Source organism: Canis lupus, chromosome 5, assembly GCF_048164855.1.
Source record: "Canis lupus baileyi chromosome 5, mCanLup2.hap1, whole genome shotgun sequence".
Classification (NCBI taxonomy): domain Eukaryota; kingdom Metazoa; phylum Chordata; class Mammalia; order Carnivora; family Canidae; genus Canis; species Canis lupus.
Genome location: NC_132842.1, coordinates 62,652,011 through 62,677,338, shown reverse-complemented (window position 1 = coordinate 62,677,338; position 25,328 = coordinate 62,652,011). Strand labels below are relative to the sequence as shown.

General features: G+C 39.3%; 1 protein-coding gene across 10 annotated transcripts in view; it reads left to right on the top strand.

Annotated features, from left to right (window-relative positions):
- Nucleotides 1-25,328, top strand: part of FTO (FTO alpha-ketoglutarate dependent dioxygenase) — a 428,434-nt gene that overhangs the window by 102,337 nt on the left and 300,769 nt on the right. For all 10 annotated transcript variants that reach the window (XR_012031486.1, XR_012031485.1, XM_072827050.1 and 7 more), the window contains exons 2-3: nt 5,890-5,967; nt 20,292-20,916. Coding sequence is in view for 8 of the 10 variants with exons in the window: in XM_072827050.1 (XP_072683151.1) it covers nt 5,890-5,967; nt 20,292-20,916 (703 nt within the window). In the remaining 2 variants the exon portion in view is untranslated. The remainder of the gene's footprint in view (nt 1-5,889; nt 5,968-20,291; nt 20,917-25,328) is intronic.

The following is a 25,328-nucleotide window of genomic DNA, read 5'->3' as shown; positions in this document are numbered from 1 at the left end:
CTACCAAAGCAGCCAAGACTTGGGTGTCCAGAATTAGTGGTATAAGCGTATGTGTTAAATTTAAAAAATAGGATTGCTTTTAATTAAAATCATTTAAGATTTTTGTATTTATATTTACTTTTTAAGGTAAAAATTGAACAGTTGTTAAAAGATAAAATTTCTGTTGCCTCTTCGTTGGAGTGGTGGAGTATAGTGGAAATGACCTTGTACTTGGGAAATGAGAATATGAGTTGAGATTTTCCCATGACCAGCTACATAATCTCTTGCTGGTCACCTTGTATCACTGGATGCGTTTTTGTTTCTTCGTCTGTTCTAAAATTTTACAATAATTTTTATTTTTATCAGTGTAACTAATTGAGGCATTTTTTATATATAAAATTTTATGGAGAGCTTTTATATGTTTCTGCTGTAGTTCACCCAAGTAAATTAATATCTGAATTTCTCATGTAGCATTAATTTATGGCATAAAGTATAATTTGGTGGGTTATGCATAGATTCTTTTATAGATAATTCATAACTAGTAAATAAAACTAATTTCCCAGAATAAGGGAGAAAATAATAAGTGGTTGCTATAGTATATTGAGGGTTTTTTATGTGCTAGGGTACTATTCTTAGATTTCTATATGTGTTACTCATTACACGTCACATGGAGATAAGAGACTAGTTCCAAATTGTATATCTAGATGGATGGGACTGATAATAGAACTAACTTTTGGCTTCTTAGCTCATGCTTTGTTATATAGACCCCATCCTCTATTTGAATGCCATTTCCTTAATATCTGTATAGGTTATTATTTGTAAAATGCACTAATATATGTAACTGATTTTATTTCATTCTAATAACACACAAAACATGACAGTGTTTTAGAGATGAGTAAACTGTAACTGATTTTATTTCATCTTCGTGAGACTCTATGAAACAGTCTTTTACAGATGAGTACTCTGAAATCCAGAGAGGTCGATTTGGGTGTACCACATATGGGAAGTGATGAGTCTAGACTCAAATTCTACTCTTTCCTCCAAATTCTCTTTATTTTCGCCATGCCATTATTTTCAGCGAGCAGGGGAAAGTGAATACTAAGTTTCTTAAAGTGGTTAAAGTACGTTGTTTTTCCTTTCATTAAAAGTAAATATGGCATATGGGTATATGAAATATTTATTTATACTACTTTTGGCTTAGCTAGTTTTTACTCGTCTTTGTGGCGTTAGTTTGATGTATCCTCCTCAGGGAGGTTTTACATACTCACTCAATGTCCTGCTTAAGGACTAGGTCAATTTTTCCACTTATTGCTTGAAATCCTCCAAAGATCAGGTGATTGTTTTTACACTAAATATTCATAAGCTGTTGCTTGGGACTGCATCTTGAAAAGTATCTGAGAACAAAATTAGATTTTTATCGAACCTGACAAAATATGATTCATAGGTTAAAAATTATGTTAAAAATGAAAAATGGATAAAGGATAAGAGTAGTTAGCAATGTAATCTGATGAGACTGAAGAAAATATACTTTATTTGTAGGTGAGCTACCTCTGCATATTATGAGTCATAATCCGGTTAATCTTTTTATGTAATTACTGTATTCGCAAACCATGTCTCTCTTTGATGAGATTTGCAAGCTCAGATATAGCTTAACTTTTCACAGTGAGTCAAGAGGCTCAGGGTGAAAGTTCTACCTCTAGCTTCAACCTTTGTGGTTTTGAGTGGCATTAAGGTATGTGTTTTGTTTCCTTGATAGAGCTCTGGAAATGGGGCATAGTCCTCATGGAAGGGCCTTCATGTGCTCCTTCTACCAGGTGGGAGAGCTTGGGTCTTGGGCTCTCTGGCTTTTGTGCAGCATTTGTGAGCAGCTTGATGTATTTGACACCGGTGTGACAGCAAAGAAGTGTGCGAGCTGACTGGTGTGCGGTAGGGCCCAGCTGTGTGGATTTATCTGTACATCAGGCCAAGGAGCCTCAGTTAGCCAGATCTGACAGTCAAACACGAGCACCTTCTACCCCCACTCAGGAGTGCATTTTAATGTTTGTGTGTTTACCGACTACTTGGCATTTGACACAAAGAAATTGTCAGAGCTCTGGTTTTTTACCCCCCTACATTCTTTAGTGTACTGGTCTATGATAGTTTCCCCCCAAATACTTTATTGTATATCACAAAAACATACATTTTCTAAAACAAAGTAAAATATCATGGCATCTGCATTTTTATACTGAATTTTACATTGAGAATTAGTAGATAATATGTTTGAGTTAGTAATAGGTAATGTGTTGAATTGGCAGTATGTTTACATGCTTCTAGAATCAAAACAATATACCTAGGATATTTTGAATAGTCTTGTTTCACCTATGTCCCCGTCTAGTTTTTTCCTACCTCTGCCTGCAGGCAACCATGTCAGTAATTTGTCACATATCTTTTATGTGTTCTGGATGCACATATGAGCAGATATTTTGTCCTTGCCTTTTACTTCCTGAGATATTTTGGCGAACTTTTTATTTCACTAACAGGGAAGCTTCCTCATTCTTGTTTGCTGTTGCATTGTATCTCATTGTGTGGATGTACCATAGTTTATTTAACTGTTCTCTGTGTGGAAACACTTGTGTTGTTTCTGATCTCTTCGTTTAGTTGAGATGAAATTTACATACCAATATACTCATTCTTTTAAAGTGTACAAATAAGTAGTTTTAGTATGTTTCCAAGTTTTTGTTCTACAGATAGTGATCCAGTGGGTAAACTTGCATGTATGTTCTTCTGAACGTGGTGCAAGTAAAGTATATCCATAGAAAAAAATCCTTAGAAGTAGTATTTCTGAGTCAATGGGCAAATGCATTTAAATTTTGATAGGAGGGCCCAGGCCCTCCTATGGCCCTCTTCCTTTGGCCCAGGGCACGATCCTGGAGTCCCAGGATCGAGTCCCGTGTCCGGCTCCCGACATGGAGCCTGCTTCTCCCTCCTCCTGTGTCTCTGCCTCTTTTTCTCTCTATGTCTATCATAAAATAAATAAATAAATCTAAAAAAAATAAATTTTGATAGGATTGTCAGTTGCTGTCTATCAGTATTGTACTAATTTGCATTCTTGAGTATAAGAGGACTTTTTCTCTATAGTCATGCTTTCTAGAGGGACTTTGTCTTTTTATAAAGCAATCTTAATTTTTAAGAAATATGTGAAGTTCATGAACTACCAATTTAATCTAATATTAATTCCTGATTGATTTCACCAAGGTGGGGATGACCAAAAGTTCTTTTTAAGTTCATAAATATTATTGATTATAATTGATCTCATTAGTTAATTGGTAAAATTGTAGGCTGTGAATGTTGATACACAGAACAGATTACATATGTGTGGTCTTAAGTGGAGTGATTTCTGGATCTGCATTCTCTCCTGTCATGTAGATATAATGATGCTTACAGTATCAGATTAAAATTTCCAGTGGAAGGAGAACATTTATATTCTCCTTGCTCTGTAGTAGGAACATTCCTGTGGAATTTAAGCCTTTTGATACAGCTTTTCAAATTCTAATGTTTTATACCTGATACACAGGACTTCAGTTGAGCTGGAAAATGGTTGTTTTTAAAATGATGTAGCTAAAGTATTAATTATAAATAGAAATTCAGCCTCCATTGATGCTTGTTGATCTAATCTCATTAAGGTAGAATATTTAATTTCTTAGAGGTGTACATTTGTGTTCCTTCATATATACAGATTAGCCTTATAGACTTGCCTGAAGAGATCTTAAGGTGATATCTATTTATTTATTTATTTATCTATCTATTTATTTATTTATTTATTTTAAGATTTCTGAAGAGATATTAAGGTGGTATTTATTTATTATTATAGGGTAGAGTCATATCAATGTTGAGATATCATTTGTGCTTGAGTTAATCAAGAATTTTAACAATGTGTTTAATTTTTTCCCAGCATTTAAGTATTCTGTCTATAAAAAGGACTGGCAAAAGATTCATAGGAAAATGTGGGCTTTCTTGAGGTTGAAGTGACAATTGAGGTATAGATTTTGATTAAATTTGTGATGAAGTACATAAATGTGTAAGTATATGAATGGAAATATCATTAGTTCTTTCTATGCTCCCACATAATGGCCAATGTTGAAAACACATGAGCCACTTAACCAATGATTTGTCTAAACTAATAGTTCGTTTTAGTATTATAGATTCTTCATAAAGGAAAGCTATTAATAGTTTAACTAATAAGACAGTCTTATCATGTGTTTTTTTCTATTTTTAAGATTTTATATATGTTGGCAAATTGAACTCCAATAAAAAAAAAGATCTTATATATTTATTCATGAGAGACACAAAGAGAGAGAGAGAGAGAGAGGCAGAGACCTAGGCAGAGGGAGAAACAGGCTCCCTGCAGGGAGCCCGATGTGGGACTCCCTCCTGGACTCCAGGATCAAGCCCTGGGCCGAAGGCAGACGCTCAACCGCTGAGCCGTCCAGGTGTCCCAGTCTTAATCGTTTTAGATGAGAAAATACCTAGAGTCCAAGCAGAAAGCTTTCATTAAAGAAATAGACCAGAATTTTGTATGAGTAAAATTTAGGGTTTTGCCTCTCTTAGATCAACTGGTTACTGTATTTCTATTTCTTTTTTCTTTATTTACCTTGGATAATATGCAAAAAGATACAGAGAGATTTAAGTTCTGGCCAAAGGTTTTTTTCCTCTGGACTACTCTGTGGTGGGTCTTTGAGAAAAGGCTGCTTTTCTCGGACAAGTGAGGGTGATAGGGTCCCCATGTCTGGTTGAGCAGGTTGTTCTCTGCATAAAGACAGTGTCCATTGAAGCAGGTGGGGGCTAAATTCCAGTTTGTGTTTCCCAAGCCACGCGTGTGGAATAAGACTGCAATGACCCACAGTGCAGCATACCATTTTCTAGTTCTTATAAAGGTGCTGATAACAGCCTGAATATGCATTTTATTGCAGTTTACTTAAAAATCAATTGTTTCTACCTCTTCCTTTTTTTTTCGAGAAATTTTCTGTAGTTATAGGTAATTCCTATGCGAAATGTGTGTCTATATATACACACACATAATGCTATTTATATGCCATGTGGGCTCACACACACACAGACACATGTTTGTAGATTACATAGGTATTCTTTGAAAAAAATCCCTTAGAAGGAGAGCGTCACCTTATATGTATTCAGTTCTTTATAAAGTACTTTATAATTTGAGGTCCTCACCTGATTACTTTGAATAGTATGTTATTATTTGGGAAGACACAGGAATGGCCTCAGACAGTTCTTGCTGTGTATGCTTAAAAACGTTTTTCTTCATAAAATTAGAAAAGAAAAGAAACAAAGATGCTTAACACAGAATTAGTGATTATTCTAGAGATGTAAGTAATTTAAAAATTATTTAAAAAGGAATACATATGTGGGTATGATATCAAATAAATATTTATAGGATGAATCAATCTTCCAAATATCATGACATTCTGTAAATGGATACTGTGGTTTGATTTGGTTTTTCCAGTGTTATTGTCTTAGAAGGATTCAGAAACTGCTATGTCTCCGGCAGATTTTATAGACAGGAAGGTTTGCTCTGGAAAACTGTAGAAGATGTCTAAAAGGTGATTCCAGTGATGAGAAAGACCCTGGTGTTAAAGAAACGTGTCAAGATTGGTGAATCAAATTGTTTCATGGAATATGAGAGTGAATAAAGTCATTATTTCCAAATGAATGCTTCATACAATGTGTAATTTAAATATATGTAATTAAATTAATATATTTTATAATAGGTGTTTGGCTAATTTCTGTCCCTAAAAGCTTTTATGCATTCAGGTTGGCTAAGTTATTCTTGATATTATTGGAAAAATAAGGGGTTGTTTTATATTCTACTTGCTTTATATTCAGTCACCTATAATCATTATTATTTCTAAACAGAAATTGAGACTTCTTGAAGAGCTTGAAGATACTTGGCTTCCTTATCTGACCCCCAAGGATGATGAATTCTATCAGCAGGTAAGTTTTTAATATTTTTATCAATTTGTGTTGATTTGCTCTGATCTAAGAAGCACCTGTGGTCTGGAGAGGTTAAATGAGAAGTGAAATGGTCTGATTTGGTCATCCAGTGACTCCTCATCACCCACAGAACATACCAGTTCTTTCATGATCTGTTTCTGCTTTAGCACAGTGGACTGCTTTTTTCTTCCTCAAACATTCCATGCTTTCTTCTACTTCCTTGCCTCTGCTCATTGTGTTTCTTCTGCATAGAATATCTTTTGGCCTCTTACCTTGTTGCCAGGTGGCTAATTCTTCAAGACTTCACTTAAACATCACCTCCTTGACTTACTTTACCTAAAGGTAGACTTGACTGCACTTTGTTCTGTGCTCCTTGTACCTTATAAATACCTCTGTTGTGATTATTACATAGTATTGCTGAAGTAGTCAGTATTCTTTCAAATACAAGTGATAAAAACCCAAACTCATTGTAGCAAAAGGGAATTTATTGACTTTCTTAATTTAGATGTCTAGGAGTACATGGCCTGAATCCAGCTCCTCAAAAGGTATCATCTGATCACTACTTTTCTCTGTGTTATGGTTTGGCTCTCTGTGTGATTTTATGCTCGATGGGCTCTACCTGCTAGCATGCGTAGGTGGACTCTTTCAGCCTAGGTATGTGGTCTTAAGCGCATGGGATCTTAGAAGAAGATAGCCATTTCTTTTTTTCTGGTTCCATCTTCTGATTTCCCTGGGAGTGATCCTGTTGGTCCAGTTAGAGTTCTGTACCCATTCTTGAACCAATCATTGTGTTGGGGGTAGTGAGATGCTCCTATTTGCCGAGCCTCGTTCATGCACCTACTTGTGGAGTTGGGTTCAAATATGACTATTTTCACCATTTCCACTCAAACTGCATAGACTATGAGTCAGAGATGGATGGTTTTCCATAGGAAAATTGGAGTCCTATTTCCAGAGAAAGAGAAGAAGGCATGTTGGGCAGCCCCTAATAGTACATGTTCACCTACTCTTTCCTACTAGAATGTAAGCTCTTGGGGATAAGAATTGGGCCCCCTCATCTTTGTTTCTCTAACACCTGACATGCACTTGCATATGGCTAGTTCTCAGTAACTGCAGAATGGAGACAGGAAAGATGTTTACTCATCTGGAATCCAGGTCTCTTGACTTCCAGTTCACTGTCCATTCCAGGACGTTATCTGTCATCTCCATTCTCATTAGATCTTTAGTGTCTTTCACTGGATCAGTCCTTTTATGGATTGCTGTAGTTTTTCCTCTTTGTCCTTCTTTCTTAACCCTTAGAGCTATAGCACATATTCTAACCAAGACACAAATCTGAGCATGTCAACCCCCTGCTTCAAACACAGCAGTGGCTGCTTTTTGCCTGGCTCTTGCATTTCTAGCCTTATCTCCCCAACTCTTTCATCTTGTTACCTACACTAGACTTTGGCAGGGCCTCAGACTAGCCCGGCAGTCTCATGTGTGGGCCTTCTTGCTACATCTTCTGCTGCCCTGCCTCCTCCCTTCCTTGGTGAACTTCTATTACCTGTTAGTAACGTGTCATCTCTTGTAGGATGTTCCCTGACACCTCTACAGCATAGAGGCTTGTCTCTGCTCCCTCTTGTGTGCATCATAGTACTTTATATGTACCTATATTATCTCAGTGATTTTATTTTTATGCTTGTCTCCCTCATCCCCTGTACTTTGTACAGTGTCTGGCACCTAGTAGGTATTTAATTAATTTGCTTGGATGGATGAGTGAATTAATGCATATATTAGTTAATTTTAAAAAGCAGGTTATATGATAATGTTTAATATGCTTTTAATTTTATTTTTATACATATACACTCCTCCTCCAGAAGATGGCATTGGGAAATGTTTGCAGCATTTATACAGAAATGTTATGTGCCAGTGTGGTAAGGTATTCTCTTTTGAGCTTTTCTAGTTTTCTAGGTTGTCTTAAATGAACATGTATTCTTTGATAATCAGAAATAAAAATTATTGAAAGGATCCTTAAAACAAACCTACAAAATGCAATCAGTTCTTAAATCCTTATTGCTGTTTTCATAGATGGAAACCATCTGGTACATGATTGCATACACTCTTTTAAAGCAGCTACTGAGTCTTACGGCTTCGGTATGGTGCAAGTAGTAGTAATAGTACATGAAGAATTAAACACAAAGGTTATCAGCAGCTGTGCTCAGAGCCAGCCCTACACCGGGGGATAAAAGGAAACTCAAAGGCAAACAACAACTATCAAGGCTGCTCTTTTATCTTTCCAAGACCTACAACAAGCCTGATACCAATATCTAATCACTTTAAGTACACCTTATAATAAGGGTTAGTGCTTCAACAGACCCTTAGTAAAGGAAATCTATTCTCTTAAAAGACAGAGTGAAATTACTTTTTTAATGACATGAATAAATAGAAAGTTTAGAGTTGACATCGGGTCCCTTTAAATAGGCCGTGGCCACAGGAATGCCAGTCCAGCTGCCAGTCACAAAAGCAAGACTTTTTGCAGCTTCCCTGTTGGGTATGTGTGTTGACCCTCACGGTGTGGTTCTTACATTCAGTCCTCACAACTCCCTTGTGCATTTGTGCCACAAATGTGCGTTCAGCTAGCAACTGCTCTTCTTCAGGCTTCAGGGTTCAAGGTAGGTAGTATATCTTCCTCTTCTAGAAATTTCTCTTTAGATCCAGACTAAGCTCTGTATCTGAGCGGCAGAGGTGGAGTTCAAGCCCACATTTACCTGACTCCAAAGTCCCGTGCTCTTTCTGCCACGCTGTATGCCTCCCAGAATACCATGCTCAGACTCAAAACACCTTCAGAGACATTTTTTTGTTTTTTTCTGATAAGACCGTAGAGAAAAGAAACAAAGCAACAACAAACCCGAGGTAGAAATTGGAGAAAACTTCTGTAGGTTTACCACAGAGCACAAAGAGATGAAGAACTAGATAGTCCAAAAACAAATCCTGGCTTCCAGATACACAAATGCTCTCTCTCCTATCCCGAGAAAATGCCTCTCTCCTAAGTATATGGCCCCTTGCTTACAGTTACTGTACTTTCCACGCACTGGGTTTTAGCACTGCTTGCTCTTCTCCATGCTTTACATGTATTTGCTCATTTATATCTTACCACTTATCTTACATCTTGCTCATTTACATCCTCTGAGGCAGATTTTTTTTAATCCCATTTTAGAGATGAGAAAATGGGAAGCACAGAAGGGTTTAAATTTTTGTTCAAGGCTTATAATAAGCAAGAAGTGTCAAGACCCAGATTTGAGTCCAGGCTGTCTGACTCCAAGATCTGACTCTGAGTATCATCCTACTATATCTCTTTGGTGCTTCTAGGATTGCTCTGCTTTCATCCCCACAATCCCACACATCTCTTTCAAACCCTGCTTTCCCCTGTGACCTCCAGTGCTACCAATTCCAACTACCTGTTGGGTGGCTCTGCCTAAAAGTCTTTCAGGGGCATCTAACACAACATGATCCATATTCATTCATTACTGACTGCAGTGAACACCTGTGTTTAGCTCTCCTGCCCTGTGCAGGTAATGTTTTAGGCATTAGAGATGAAGTTGTAAAAGCCCTCAGAAGGTTCCTCCTTCTTTGAGTTTATTTCTTATGAGGCAGGGGTAGAGGAAGGAGCAGAAAGAAAAAGAAAACCAAAAAATGAATGTTGGAAGGGAAAACGGGTAGGGGGATAAAGTAAGAGGGCACTGTAAGGTCTGTAGGGTGGGAGATTGCAAATTAGGGTGGTTGTATAAGGCTCTCTCCAAGTGACATTTAAACAAAGACCTTACGGAGGTGTAGGACCAAGCCAGATGCTTGTGGGAAGAATGTTCTGGACACAGGGAATAGTGGAGTCCCTGAGGTATATTTGAGGAGGAGCCCCTGAGGCCAGCATACCTGGTGTGAAGTGAGAGTTGAGAACAGAAGGGATGAGAGCAGAAAGCCATGGCCCGATGATATGGGAACTTGCCATCTGTGCTGAAAATGTTGGCTGTGATTCTGAATGACATGAGAAGCTGTGAGAGGGTTTGGAGCCACAAAAGTGACAAGCAATGATTTACATTTTGGTAAGGATCCATTTTTACCAGGATTCTGCTGTTCATTCTCTTCTCTAAAGGCAACAACCCCCACTTTGTCCTGTTCACTAAATCATAAATCTTGCTGTCCTCACCTTCCACCCATTGCTTCAATCCCTTGTTCAGGTGCTGGGCCCTGGCAGGGCTACCTCTTTATAATCCTTCAAGGTGTTTCTTCTTTTCCAGTTCCACCAACACAGTCCTTGATCAGGCCCTCAGATATCATTTATTTTACACCAACACAGATTTCTTATTCTCCTGTGTGGTTCCTTGTGCCCTCTCCAGTGGCATTAATATTGTGTTCCCATCAATATGTTTGACTTGTCACTCCTTGCTTCTTAAATTTTGCTCAGTTCTCTTACCTGTAAGGTAGAGTACACCCTCCTCAACATGTCCTCTAATGCCACTGACCATATGACTCCAGACTACCTCTCTGGTCTCATCTCTATCCATTGCCTAACAATGGAGTTCAACCTTAGACTCCCCATCATGCAGAGTCTCTTGCTACATGCTGGCTCTGCTGTGTCTTTTCATCCTTCCATGCCTCGGTGCCTGGTATTCCCTGGGTGTGGAGCGCACCCTTATCCCCTTTTCTGTCTGGTGAGTATCTACTCACCCTTGAAGACCTTGTTTAAATACAACCTCTTCTGTGAAGATACCAGGAAATGCCACTTGTTTTACTTTCAGAATATATTAAAAATCCAACCACCTCCCATCTCCTCTGTTGTATACGCCAGGACCAGAGCTCCCATTTTCTCTTTCTCAGATGGTTGCAAAGCTTCCTGTCTGTTTTCCCACAGCATCTGTAGCAGTGCTCTTTCTAAAACTCCAGTCAGCTCATTATACTTTCTTGCTCAGAGCCCTTTGGTAGCTTATCTTTGTGTTCAGAGCAGAACCGTAGGACCTTACATTTACCCACAAAGCACAGTAAGATCTGGTTCCTGATCACTTCTCTCAGCTCACTTCCTGAACCTACTGCATTCTTGCTCTTCAGAGAATCAATGGAGCACACTGCTGCCCCCAAGGCCTTTGCAACTTAATGTTCCCCTAGCCTGAACACTCTTTCCCTTAGGTATCTGTGGGGCTTGTATCCTCATTTCTTGCATTCCTCTGCTCAGATGTCACCTTATTATCAAAGGCCTTCTCTGACCAGCCTGTGAGAAACAGCAACATTCACGGCTCATGTCCTCATCCACTTAATTTGGATTTCTTTTTTTCCATGGTACTTAACCACGATCTAAAAAGACTATATATTTTGCTAAGTAAATAAGTCAATAATAAATGTGTAAAATACTATGTATGTTGTGAACCCTATGTACTAAATATTTATATACCATGTAAATAAATATGAGCTCCTGGAGAGCTTATCAAAGTTTTGTTCTCTTCGCATTCCCAGTACCTCGTGCTTTGCAAATAGTATATGCTCAATAAATATGTATTCAATAACTGAGAATTTTCCAGGTTCCCTTCCTGCTTGTTTATTCCCTGCTCCCATAGTAGTATTTTCATACTTCAATTGTGATAAGTCTTTCTTTAGCTATTGTTTTTTATTTTTATCTATACTGTTAAACTCTGAGGTGCTATAAAACAGGAACTACCTTGTCATTGTATTTATGGCACTTTATGCAGTATCTGGTAGAGAGCAGATATTCAAGAAATTTTAAATTAAAAAAATGAACTACTGAATTATGGTGCCTGGGTGGCTCAGTTGGTTATATGTGTAACTCTTGATTTCAGCTCAGGTCTAGATCTCAGGGTCATGAGTTCAAGCCCTGCATTGGGCTCCACAATGGGTATAGAGCCTACTTTAAAAAAAAAAAAAAAGAAGAAGAAAGAACTATTGAATGAGTAAATGAATGAACAAATAATCTCTTGGGTCACTTTGTAGCAAACCACAGGTTATCACAAGATTCATTGTGATAGCTGTAGCAGGACCAATGCAGTGACCTCAGAAGAGAGCCTACTTTTGGAGCACAGCAGGATGTTGGGCCAGTTACGTGTCCAGTCCATTTGTCTTGGAATGGCTACCAAGTCATAAGCATGTTATGATGAAAATTATATATAGGGACGCCTGGGTGGCTCAGTTGGTTAAGCATCTGCCTTCAACTCAGGTCATGATCTCAGGGTCCTGGGATCGAGCCTTGCATCCAGCTGCCTACTCAGTGGCAAATCTTCTTCTCCCTCTGTCTTCCTCTGTGTTCTCTCTTACTCTCTCTCAAATAAACAAAATAAAATCTTTTAAAAAAGAAAAAATTAGGGATCCCTGGGTGGCGCAGCGGTTTGGCGCCTGCCTTTGGCCCAGGGCGTGATCCTGGAGACCCGGGATCGAATCCCACGTCGGGCTCCCGGTGCATGGAGCCTGCTTCTCCCTCTGCCTGTGTCTCTGCCTCTCTCTCTTTCTCTCTGTGTGACTATCATAAATAATAAATAAAAATTTAAAAAAAAGAAAAAAAAAGAAAAAATTATGTAGCAAATATTATGATTGATAATGTGTACATTTCTATGGAGTGCAAAATGCCAAGTGTTACCAGCAGAATCTGATAACAGCTAGATGAGAAATAGAATCCTTTGACATCACAACACTTCTTAAATGAAGTACATTTCCCAAGTCACTGAAGATTTTGAATTTAATTTCACTCTACTGAAGCTTGAGTTCCACTGGCTTCATTTAGGTGAGCCTCCTGTAAAACTGGTATCTTACCCAGATAGCAACATGTTTGTCCTCTGTCTGTAATGAAATTCTTTCAGAACCACCCCTTGCTATGAGAGGACAAGCAGTAGAATTTTTTTAAAAGATTTTATTTATTTATTCATGAGAGACAGAGAGAGAAAGAGAGGAGAGAGAGGCAGAGACACAGGTAGAGGGAGAAGCAGGCTCCATGCAGGGAGCCTGATGTGGGACTTGATCCTGGATCCCAAGAATCAGGCCCTGGGCTGAAGGCAGCGCTAAACCACTGAGCCACCCGGGCTGCCCAGCAGTAGAATTTTTATATAATGGCTTAAAATAGGTGGAAAATAAAGCTTATTATCCAGAAAATGTAGCATTCCACATCTTTCAGCCACTGATAAAGGCCTGGCATGTTGCTGGTTTATACCTAAAATACCTTTCCAACTGCTTATTAAAATCATCATTTAGATCATGAAATCTTTTATAGATCTCAAGAGATATATTAAGTGACCAAGCAATTATTAATACAGTTGCATGACTCTATATATACTCCCTGGCAAAACTTTAATGGGATTCAACAATAAAAAAAATTCTGACATTTTTGAAAACCTGCCAACAGCTGTTCCAAATTCTTGTGTGATATCTGCTGTTTTATATGTACCTGTCCAAAATGAAAAGAGAACTTATTTGTTTGCCAGAATGAATTAATATTCAATTATTTAATGTTCAGCTCTTTTCCAGAGTTACTTATAGTTCTCTTTAAAGGAAAATTTAAGAAACACTACATGGTACTTTTATGTGTCAGGCACTAGTCTAATTACTTGATGAATAATTAGAATGGGCATTTAGGATAGGGAATTTTCTATTGGATTTTTTTCTTTTCTTCTTTCTTTTTTTTTTTTTTAAGAGATTGACTAAATCAGCCAGTTCTTATCATTTGTATTTATTGTGTTAAAGTCATAATTTCCTAGAGAATTCAACAGCATTCCAAATGAGATTTTAGTTAGAACCAGAAGTTATATTGAGACATTTTGAGGGCAGCCCGGTGGCTCAGCAGTTTAGCGCTGTGTTCGGCGTAGGGTATGATCCTGGAGACCCGAGATCGAGTCCCATGTCGGGCTCCCTGCGTGGAGCCTGCTTTCTCCCTCTGCCTGTGTCTGTGCCTCTCTCTCTCTCTCTGTGTCTCTCATGCATAAATAAATAAAATCTTTAAAAAAAAAAGAAACAGTTTGAAAATTCAGGGTCATCAAAAAGAATATTTTGGCAAATATAAGAAATGTCATGAAAATTAAGAATTTTTGAATGTGACATGTTCTCCCTCGTTTCTAATTTAAAAGTATTTTACATTTACTTTGGCAAATATAAAAAATATGCAGATATCTAAAGAAGAAAATTAAAATTATGCCCAAGTTCATCACCCAGAGATAACCATCATAAACTTTCTTGTTTATTAGTACTTTGTTATTTAAGTTTTCCACAAAACAGTACAGAAATTTTTCTAAAGTTGTGTTACTTTAGCATTTCATCACATAGATATACCATTTTACCTCTAATCCCCTGTTGGGCATTTTGGTCATTTTCAGCTTTTAATTCTTATAAAGAATAGTATGGGGATCCCTGGGTGGCGCAGCGGTTTGGTGCCTGCCTTTGGCCCAGGGCGCGATCCTGGAGACCCGGGATCGAATCCCACATCGGGCTCCCGGTGCATGGAGCCTGCTTCTCCCTCTGCCTATGTCTCTGCCTCTCTCTCTCTCTCTCTCTCTCTCTCTGTGTGTGTGACTATCATAAATAAATAAAAATTTAAGAAAAAGAATAGTATGATAAATATCCTTATAATCTTGGTACATTTCTCTTATTATTTCCCTATGAGAAATTCTTAGAAGTAGGATAACTGGATGGAAAGATATGAGCATATTTAGGTTCTGGTGAATTTTGTTCAACTGGCCAGAAGCAAGGTTGCAATAATTTGCATTCCTAGTTGTAGACTATCAGAATATTTGATTTTGCCTCATCAGGAATGTGTACTACAATTTTACTACAATAAAATTTTATTTTTTGCAAATTTCATAGGTAAACCAAATTAAATCTAATTTAATTCAAATTACGTTAATTTATGTTTTTTCTGACTTTAGTGCAGTTAATTTTTTTTATATTTAAGAGCCTTCCCCATTAATTTATGTGTGAATTTCTCTAATGATATATATGTTTATACATATTATATACGTATGTGTACATGTATTTAAATTTAGAAAATTTCTTTATTAAGAGTGATTAGCCCATTTTTGCCATGTATATTGCAAATAGTTTTTTTCCAATTAGTGTTTGCCTTTTTATTTTATAATTCTTATGCAAAAGTTTAAAATTTTATATATTCAAATGTATCAATCTTTTAAAAACAGTTTATCAAGCTGAATATATGTACAACTTACATATCATAAAATAATTTTAAGATTATACAATTCAATAATTTTTGGTAAATTTGCAGAGTTGTGCAACCATCACCACAGTAGTTTTAGAATATTTCCCAAATCCCCAAAAGATCCCTTCTGCATCTTTGCAGTCATCAGCTTTCTTTCCTACTCCCGGCCCAGACCCTCACTGATCTGTTTTCTCTCAATCTTAGATTTTTTTTTATCCTCTTACTCTTAGAGACAAGTCTTGAACACTTCTATTCGAGTCAGCCAAGGGCTTGGGTATATAGTGGAGAATAAAACTGCTACCATGTCCTTCTTCTGGGAGATTTAGTCTTGCAGGAGAGATTATTAAACAAATAATAGTTCAAATAAATATGTAGTTATGGATTGAAAAGTGCTGTGAAAGATAAATGAGAAGGGTGTGATGAATGATAATGGGGGATACTTGTTTGATGGGAGCAGTTCAGGGAAGGATTCTTAAGTGAGTGGCTTGCAGGATGAGAAGGGCCTGGCAGGTATAGATTTTGGGAGAAAAAGCCTGCCCTGAAGGTAGGTGCTGAATGCTGGCTCCTTGAGGCCTATGGGAAAAGAGGCCTATGTGGTCTGAGGGGAAAGAGACTGAGAGATCAGTGAAAAAAATTTGGTGGCGGGGGGGCGGATACTTTCCCATGTCATTATTACTGTTTTATTTTTAGAATGCTGTTTTTAATGTCAAGGTATTTACATGTGATACTCATATGGTTATGTGAATTTCCCAGGTCCTTAGAGTTATTATTCCCCTGTGTTAAATACATCTTCTGCAGTCTCCAGCCCCACTGCATATTCAACAGTGGCTGCAAGCTGTGTGTAGATATAGATGGAAGTGTGTGTGTATTATCTCCAGTCTTTCTCCTCTCAGTCCCACAGGGAGTGTGTTCCCAAATAAAGTTCTTGGGAATTATCTTACTTTTTGTTAAAATTTTACACTGAGGATTATTTTAAAAAAACCTAGAATTGTTAGGAAAGTATGGAGAAATTTCCTTCTTAACCACTGTTGTTAGTTAGAAGTGCTTCGGGTATACTGAGGCCTCAGGGACTTGCTCAGAGAATAACCAGTTTAGTGATAAATATTGTTGCTTACTAGATTACACTGCTCTCTGCATGAGCTGCATAAACAGAAAGTATGGTATTTCTCTTTTTATTTTTCAAATGGGATAAATGGGTATAGAAACTATAAATCCTAAATGCATCCCTGACAGTCTCGATGGCAATTCATAGTGCTGTGCCACATAACTCTGCTCTTTGTCACTTTAAATTTATGATCACACACCTCAGATAGGCACTCTGAGAAGCGGGGCCATCCTATTGCGCTTTCCTAGTAAGGTCATTTTTCCAAATGCAGGCTTGATAACTTCATTTTTCTTCGTACTTAGACTTCCTGCTTATTTCCTGATTTCTGGAGCAGTCATAGTAGGCTAGATAATGCCATAGTGACAGACAACCCTCAAATCTCAGTGGTTCCCCCAGCAATATTTCTTATTCACCCTACGTATCATTAGTGGATTGGCAGAGAATCGCTGCCCATTAAATTAGTAACTCGGGGACCCACGTAGCCACTGGCTGATTTCTGTGGCAGAAAGAGCATTCTGGAGGGTGTGGTACTGGTGACAAAGTGCTCCAGGCTACAGGTGACAGCCCGTCATTTTTCTGGACCCAAACAGTCATATATCTCATCCAACATGAGTGGCTAGGAAGCATCATTCTACATTGGGCCCAAAAAGCTGGGTAATGGCAGAGTCCAGAACTGTTTGGCAAGCAGCCAACTTGACCAGCACACGTTTGTAGCTACTGATTTGGTTTGCACTTCCACTGCGAAAATTAAAGTGCTCCCCTCTGTCTCCCTCTAAAAGCTCCCTGAGACTTAGTCATTTGCCTATTACCATTAGTAATAGTAACCATTAATTACTATTACAGTCCTCTCCAAATTTACATCTTCTTTCTCCTTCCTGTTTATTCTGATGTAGGAAGTATCTTTCTTCTGATCCAAATGTTTTTTGATCATCTATTCCTGTCAGTAACAAATTTTAAGCCTGTACAGTGGTGTCCTCCTAAGTGTTTAAGAATGGGCTGTCTCAGGGGGAAAAAAAACCCAGCCTCAGTTTTTAGTGTTAACTAATTTCTGTGATGTAAATACATCTCCATGGCCAGTAGCATGCATGGCTATCAACATGACGTCACTGAATGTGCATTTGGGAAGAGATGTACACAGTAGGCTTTCTCAAGGGGATATGAAGTGACTCCAGCACACTACCCATAGTTATTCATTAAACAGACATACGTATTACTGGTATACTTGTGTCTATTTTATAATAGAACTCATATTAAATGTTTGTATATGTGTCTATATATCACACATATATATGTACACATATTTTAGTAAAACTTGATTTTTTTTTTTTTTGTTTTTTAGATTAAAACCAAAACAGTTCTACCATCTTCTCCCCACCAACTCTGGCGGATTGCCATACAAACCCCACAGGGTTCATTCAGGTACCTTCCCTTGAGAGACTCCTGCTCTGGCCACTCAAGGATTTTGCTCCTGTAGTTAATCACCCTGTGTCCTGCAGCATCATCAGCTGCTGTGTCCTGCAGCATCAGCCTCTTCCCAGGAGAATCCTGGCAAGCCCTGATGTGCCCCCCTATCTTCCATAACTGAAGATGGTCCCCTGATTCAGTATTTCCCTTTATCAACAGCTGTGTTTTTCTGTTCCCCTTCGGAGTGTGACCCCCTGAGACAGACATTTAAACATGCCATCTCCACTTCTGCTCTTTCATTCCATCGCCAGCTGACTCTCATCTGACTGTCATCCCCACCACTCTTCTGCAATTGCTCTTGCCATGGTCATCAGTTATCTCCATGCTGCCACATCTCGGGGATCACGATGTCTGTCCTCATCTCAGTTGGCTTCCCAGGGGCGGTCGCCTACTCCATCCTTCTTGAAGCACTTGAAGTCTTTTTCTGTCTTTTGACTTTTGCATTAATATCCTCTCCCGCTTTTCTCCCTCAAAGGTCTCTTTTGCTCCTTTCCTCTGTGACTCAGGAAATGGCTATTAGCCCCCTGACTCCCCTTCCATGTTCATGCTGTTTCCCTGGGAGGGCTCATTCATTTTCAGGCCTTTATAGACCACAGGTGTGCTAACGTTGCCACCTGGATTTCCAGGTATGTCTGTGCAGTTGCCCCCCTTGCGTCTTCTATCTAAAGATCTCATAGGTATCTTAATGGCTACGGCTTCAAAATGGAGCTTCTTATTCCTTCCGATCCTTCCATCTACCATTCCTGTTTTGTCCCAGTCTTTCTTATTAAAAAAAAAAAGAATGGAGGGGGGCCTGGGTGGCGCAGTTGATAATGCGTCCAACTCTTGGTTTTGGCTCAGGTCATGATCTCAGGCTCACACCCAGCACGGAATCTGCTTGAGACTCTCTCCCTCTCTCTCTTCCCTCCTGCTCGTGCGAGTGAACATTCCCTCTCTCAAATAGATAGATAAATGGTAAGCTGTTTACTCAGTTATTAAATCCAGAAACTGAGAATCATCCATAACTGCTTTCCTTTCTATACCCTTCACACCTACCGAGGCCATAAGCACTGCCTTTTGCTCTGCCTATAAAACATGTATAGTATTATAAAATGTAAATAAAATTTCTCTTCTCCCCTTGGGTCCTCTCCAGCACACTTTGCATCAACTCCCGGTTCCCCCTTTGGCCTCCCAGGCTCCATGTGGTCCGGCCTCTGCCTCCTTTCAGCCTCACCGCATGTCACTCTGTCTTTGGCACTTTTGCTCTAGTAAAACTCTCTTTCTTTTTGTCTCTAGAACAGTCTGGTGTCCTTCCTCAAAGCTTTTGCGGTCTTTGGTCCCTTCCTGATACTTAATGCAACTTGGGATTGCTTTCTCTTATTTATTACCTGATCTGGTAGAAAGCTCTGTGAGGGAAGGAGCATATCTCTGTGTAGTGTTTGGTGGGTGCTCTGTAGACATATTGAATGAAAAAAAATGAAGATATAGAAGGAATGTGTTTCAAAAATCATGGGCAGAAGAGTACTGAGAAGGTACTGATCAGATTAACCTTTATAGGATCAAATGTAAAATCCTGTGCTTTGGTAAAAAAAAAAAAGTCCATTTCATCGTACAGAATCTGGGAACTCTGGCTTGTCACCTGTTCCTAACTCCTAGGAGCCAGAGTGGTGGCTGAACAGGTAATGAAGTCCTCCACTGTGGTAATAAATCTATGTGTTTCCATATTAAAGGAGGGATTATTTTGCAGTATTCTCCTCCAGTGACACCAGTAAAATGATCACAACTTTTTCAATCACAATAGAACACCTCATTTATTCACCCATTTATTCAATATGTCCTGAATACACTCTGAGCACTAGTCTTATTGTTGTAAACAAAATTCTCCTGGCTCTAGTATTCATGGGACTTGGTATCTAATTCCCAACTTGAAGTGATTTCTCCTTCAGTGAAAGTATTAAAGCAGAGACCAGTTTGTCATTTATTGGGAGGCAGAGCAAGTTCGTGGTTCAGAACTCCTGCCCTGGAACCAGACTCGAGAGCTCAGGGGCTTCAAATCCCAGCTACAATATGTATCAGCTATGTGACTCTGGGCAGGTATTAAAAATGTCTCTGTGCTTCCAGATTCTCCTGTATAAACCAGAGACAGTAACAGTACTGCCACATGGAGTTGTGAGTCACAAATGAGTTAATGTGTCTAAATCATTTAGAATAAGACATAGCACTTAGTAAGCCCTTAATAAATAGATGGTAAGCAGTTAATTAATAAAATCGTGTTGTCTGGAGGGCCAAAGGTTGGCAGACAGATTGAGGGCAGGGAGAAGTAGCTGTAGAGGGAGCCTGGGAGATCAAAGCAGAAAGTATTATTATTTTATTTATATTAAAGATGAATAATTTGAGCTTGGACTTGAAAATCTTGACTGGACAGTTGATGACATTTGTTTCATGTAGCCTTCTGTTTGAGGCTGGAGAGATGCAAGTCCTGTATAGAAATACTACCTGACAGTTTTATTTTTTCCTCCTAACGCTAACAAAGAAACACACTTCTGGGAATGACAAACTCATGGCTCTCCATGAACACATATTTTTGCTTTGGTTTTGTTTTAGTGGCAGCTGAAATACCCGAAACTAATTCTCCGCGAAGCCGGCAGCGTACCTGAGGACCTCCATAAAGAAGTTCAAGAAGCCTTCCTAACGCTGCACAAGCATGGCTGCTTCTTTCGGGACCTGGTTAGGATCCAAGGCAAAGATTTACTCACTCCAGTATCTCGCATCCTCATTGGCAACCCAGGCTGTACCTACAAGTACCTGAATACCAGGCTCTTTACGGTGCCCTGGCCAGTGAAGGGTGCTAGTACAAAATACGACGAGGCCGGGATAGCTGCTGCCTGTCAGACCTTCCTCAAGCTCAATGACTACCTGCAGATAGAGACCATCCAGGCTTTGGAAGAACTTGCTTGCAAAGAGAAATCTAATATTGATGCCGTGCCGGTGTGTATAGGTCCAGATTTCCCCAGGGTCGGTATGGGGTCCTTTGATGGACAAGATGAGCTGGACATTAAGAACAGAGCAGCATACAACGTAACTTTGTTGAATTTCATGGATCCCCAGAAAATGCCATACCTGAAAGAGGAGCCTTATTTTGGCATGGGGAAAATGGCCGTGAGCTGGCATCATGATGAAAATCTGGTGGAACGGTCGGCGGTGGCAGTGTACAGTTATAGCTGTGAAGGTACAGTCTGCTCTGGGAAGACGCAGCCCTGAGTGGCACATGAGTCGTGGAAGCTCTGGAGGTGTGCGTGTGCGTGAGTGGGAGTAAGTGAGCGTGTGTGTGTACCTGTACGGACATGGCTGTCATGTGTCCTTTGTAGGTTTGCCACACCCAGGTATCTGCAGAGTGTACCTCTTTCTCATCTAGTGGGGCTGTCTAGCTCATTGTTACACTGTACTTAGATGGAATATTTCTATGTGTAAGCACTACTGTCATTCTGTCTTTCTCATGCCCAGAGAGCAGCATCTTGGTTTCAGACAGCCAACTGCCTTTCTCTAAAGCTCCCGTAGCCTGCACAGTTGCTATAATTAACTTGCTGATAAAGGGCTGGGAAAACAAAAATCTGTCAAATCTTTCCAGGTTCCCATAGGTGCACATTTCCAGTCTTGCCAAGATACTTTATTGTGGTTGACATCACTGTCTTGATGGGAGTGATTTGTCAAATATGGACTTGTTCTTGGCTTCATACAGATTTGACTACTGTCCTTCCTGGCCAGAAGCAGTTGAAGTGGGTTGTGGCAGCAGACAGTCCTTTGGTTTTAGGACACTCTCTAACGACCCCTTCCCCTATCAGCTCTATAGTTTTAGACTGCAAAGGGGTGCTGTGGGCAAACTTGTTCTTGAAGTTTCTGAAATCTGGCCCCCTTGGAACAGAGATCATAGGGCTACCTTTTTGTGGCCTACCAGAACTTTCCTTCTTCTGTTGTACAGTTTCTGCGTGTTTGGGGACTCCATTGTTTTTCAGCATGGGGTTACAAAAAGAAAGTTGAGCATATCCAGGGTAGCGTGACTATTGCTGACTTTGTCCTGTGCCTGAGCATTTGACAAAGGATGACAAGACACAGCATTACTCTGTTTTCTGTTTATCTCTTCTACCTGCTTATTGAAAGATGCTTGTAAAACCAGGGAATGGACTGGAACAGTGAAGGGTCAGGTCACTGCTTCCTGAAAACTGTTTTTGTTAATTGGATGTCGTTATCACTGTATGCTTTTTGTTTTCTAAACTGTTTTGGAAAAGAGATTTTTTTTTTAAGATTTTATTTATTTATTCATAGAGACAGAGAGAGAGAGAGAGGCGCAGAGACACAGGCAGAGGGAGAACAGGCTCCATGCAGGGAGCCCGATGTGGGACTCGATCCAGGGTCCCCAGGATCACGCCCTGGGCTGCAGGCGGCGCCAAACCACTGCGCCACCGGGGCTGCCCCGGAAAAATGATTTAAAAAAAATAATTCTCTTAGTTCTCTTGAAATTGCTTGCCATTTTCCAAGCTCAGACATTTCCTCGGGATAGCTAAAATATCTTAACCCATGTCCTCAGCCCAGAACAAGCAAGTAGTTTAGGTGTTGGAAATTTTACCAGTTTCCCTGGCACCTCAAATAATGATGCTGACCTAAGAAAATTGCTCCAAAGGGGATTTGATAGTGTCCTAATGGAAAGAACTGAGCTCCTCTGATCTTTACTAAGGTATTGCCAAGGATTTGAGAACAACCACGTCCAAGAACTCTGATGGGGAGGGAACAGTGTATCCAGTTTGTTAGTTTCCTTCTTCAGGAGGCTGCTTTCTGAAGCTGAGGCTGTTGAGGCCATGGTATGTGATAGCTCAGACTGCTACAGAGATGGCTTTGTGCCCCGATCGCCTCTCAGCCCTACAGTTTAAGAGTCCTATTGTTCTCTAAGAGCGTGGAGGATCAAGTCTCTTTTGAAACCTAGAATATTGTTCAGAAGGAATTTATATTTCGAATGAATGGTTTCTATGGTTGGGAGAAGTTAAGACTGATAAAGTATACAAGTATACATAAATACATAAAGGTTTATCCTTGTAACTGTCATCTGGAGGAGGGAACTGCAGAATTGCAGTCTGTAAGAGCAGCATGATTCCTTTGTTCTCTTAGAACAAATCCCAGAGAATCCCAGAACTTCATCTAATAAATAATAACAACAATTCCAGGAGCTCTCATTTATTGAGCACTTACTATGTACTGGGCATTGGTAGAAGCATTTTATATATGTTAATCCATTTTATTTTTATACCAACCCTGTCAATGAAGTAGTGCTGTTCTCTTCATTTTATAGGTGAAGACACTGAGGCACAGAGGGATGATGAACTTTTCCATGGTTATATAGCTGTTAGCGGAGGTGGGATTCGAACTCAGATATTCTGGCTTCGGAGTCTTAACAGCTAAGGCTAACTGCCTTTGAGCAGATATTTCCTATTCTTGCAGTATAGCTCCCTCTGGGATTTGGGTTTTTAAAATGTCCACCTCTGGAAAGGTGGAGGGAATGTTCTACTTGCTCTTCCTAGCAGGTCCTGTATCCTCTCCTCTTCTGCCCACCACCTTGCTTCTCTCCTCCCACAATATCTGCCATGGCTTTTTACACATGCTATCAGGTGATTGGAATGTATTAGATGCTTATTATATGAAATGGAACCTCTCTCTAGGTCTCCGGCTATGTGTGTGATGTTGAGTCAGATGGTTTACAAAGCATGTGCCTTGAAACTTTTTGGTGGATGCATTTCTTCCAGGTGACAAGTGATACGTTTACTTCTCTGGCCTGCCTGTAATCTTGCCAAAAGTATGGCAAGGGTGGACTTGAAGAGAGCCATTTGGGTTAATATTACAGTCGAGGTTAGGAAGTGCTTGAAGGGGATAAAGAGAATGGAAAATTCAGACAACCGTACTGTTTTCTGAGGCCCTGAACATGATTTGCCAAGCAACTGCTAAAGGAAGTTCAGTTGGCTCTTCTTAGGGAGGCTCCAAAGGGGTGATTCAAATGCCCTTTTTGCCTTGAAAGGACAGGTGAATTAAAGTATGCTCTTTTGATTATAACTTTGCCATCCATGAGATCTGGAAGGGACTTTTGAAATCACCTAGTTCAAGCATCTCATTTTACAGATGAAGACACTCAGGCGGGGAGAATGGCAGTGACTTGTCCAAGGTCACACAGTTCCCTAGTGACAAGGAAGTGTTGTTACATGCCACAGGAGTTCACATGAAATGCGTTGGGAGTTCAGAACAGAAGAGATTACTTCCTGCTGAAATTAAATTCAGGTGAAGCTTAAGATCCTTCAGGACTTTGCTTTCAATACCTTTTCCCAGTGAAATCTTTATGTAGATTTATAATGAGTCAGTCATCCGTCTTTAGTTTATTTCTGTGAGTAGAGGTCATTGAGAAGTAATTTGTATAGGATACGTGTAATTATATACTAAATTCATTGGCTTCACAAGCCGTGCTAGTTAATAGATATCCCCAGTAAGAAGATTGAGATGGTACAATATTTAATCAGGAATGGCTTCAGGGAATTGTGTGTAAATAGGCAGAGTATTTGATTTTCCCATGCTAGCTTTGCTGGCAATTGCTTGTTACTCCTGGTTATTAAAAATGGAAAAACGAAAAAAACCCAAACATATATACATACACAGGCACAAATTTTAGCAGAGAAGGCATTAACAAACTCATTGTTTAATACAGTCCTACACCTTGTTCTCTGACTGGAATACCTTCAAAAGGGTCAAGTAAATAATTATTGGTTACTGTTTTATGTTCATTTGGAAGGATACATTTTTTGCAGCATTTTCTTTATAGGAAAAATAATTCTTTTTTTTTTTTTGGAAAAACAATTCTTAAGAATTTTAAATAGTGCCAAGTATTGCAGATTCTTGATATTATTTTCCAGATTTCCCAAGAAGAGCAAAGGAAGAAAAGGAATCTATAGTTCCTGCTGAGTATGTGATAGGCTAGAAAGTAGAGACTTTATAATAATTTTCTTGGAATTCTAGGATTCCCATTCATGTCTTTGACTCAGGAAAAGTTGAAATCACTTATGGATGGAAATTCGTTACCATAATTCTTGAATCTTTACTTTGAAACAAGTTTCGTATTACTGAGCTCATCTTTGAGAGCATGACAGGCTAGATTGTAACTGCAGCTATGGGTTTTGAAGCATTCATAATTTTGAAAAATACCGTGATATTTAATGTTTTCCTTAGCCTCCCACATCCCTGTCTGAGATCTCAAAGCTCATTTGACTGTGTTTCATTGTAAAAAACTACTCATGCCATGTGCTATTAGTAATTTTTTTTAAAGATTTATTTATTTCAGAGAGAAAGAGTGAGAGGGTGCATGTGTGCATACATGGGGGGACGGGCAGAGGGAGAGCAAGAGAGAGAATCTCAAGCAGTCTCCCCGCTGAGCATGGAGCCCAATGTGTGGCGCAATCGCACAACCCTGAGATCATGACCTGAGCTGAAATAAAGAGTTGTAAGATGTCCAACCGACTAGGCCAACTAGGCGCCCCTGCTAGTTATTTGTGAAGTCACTTACACTGTTCAGTAAAACTTTTTGGTTGGTCTAAGTCACATTTTATTTAATCC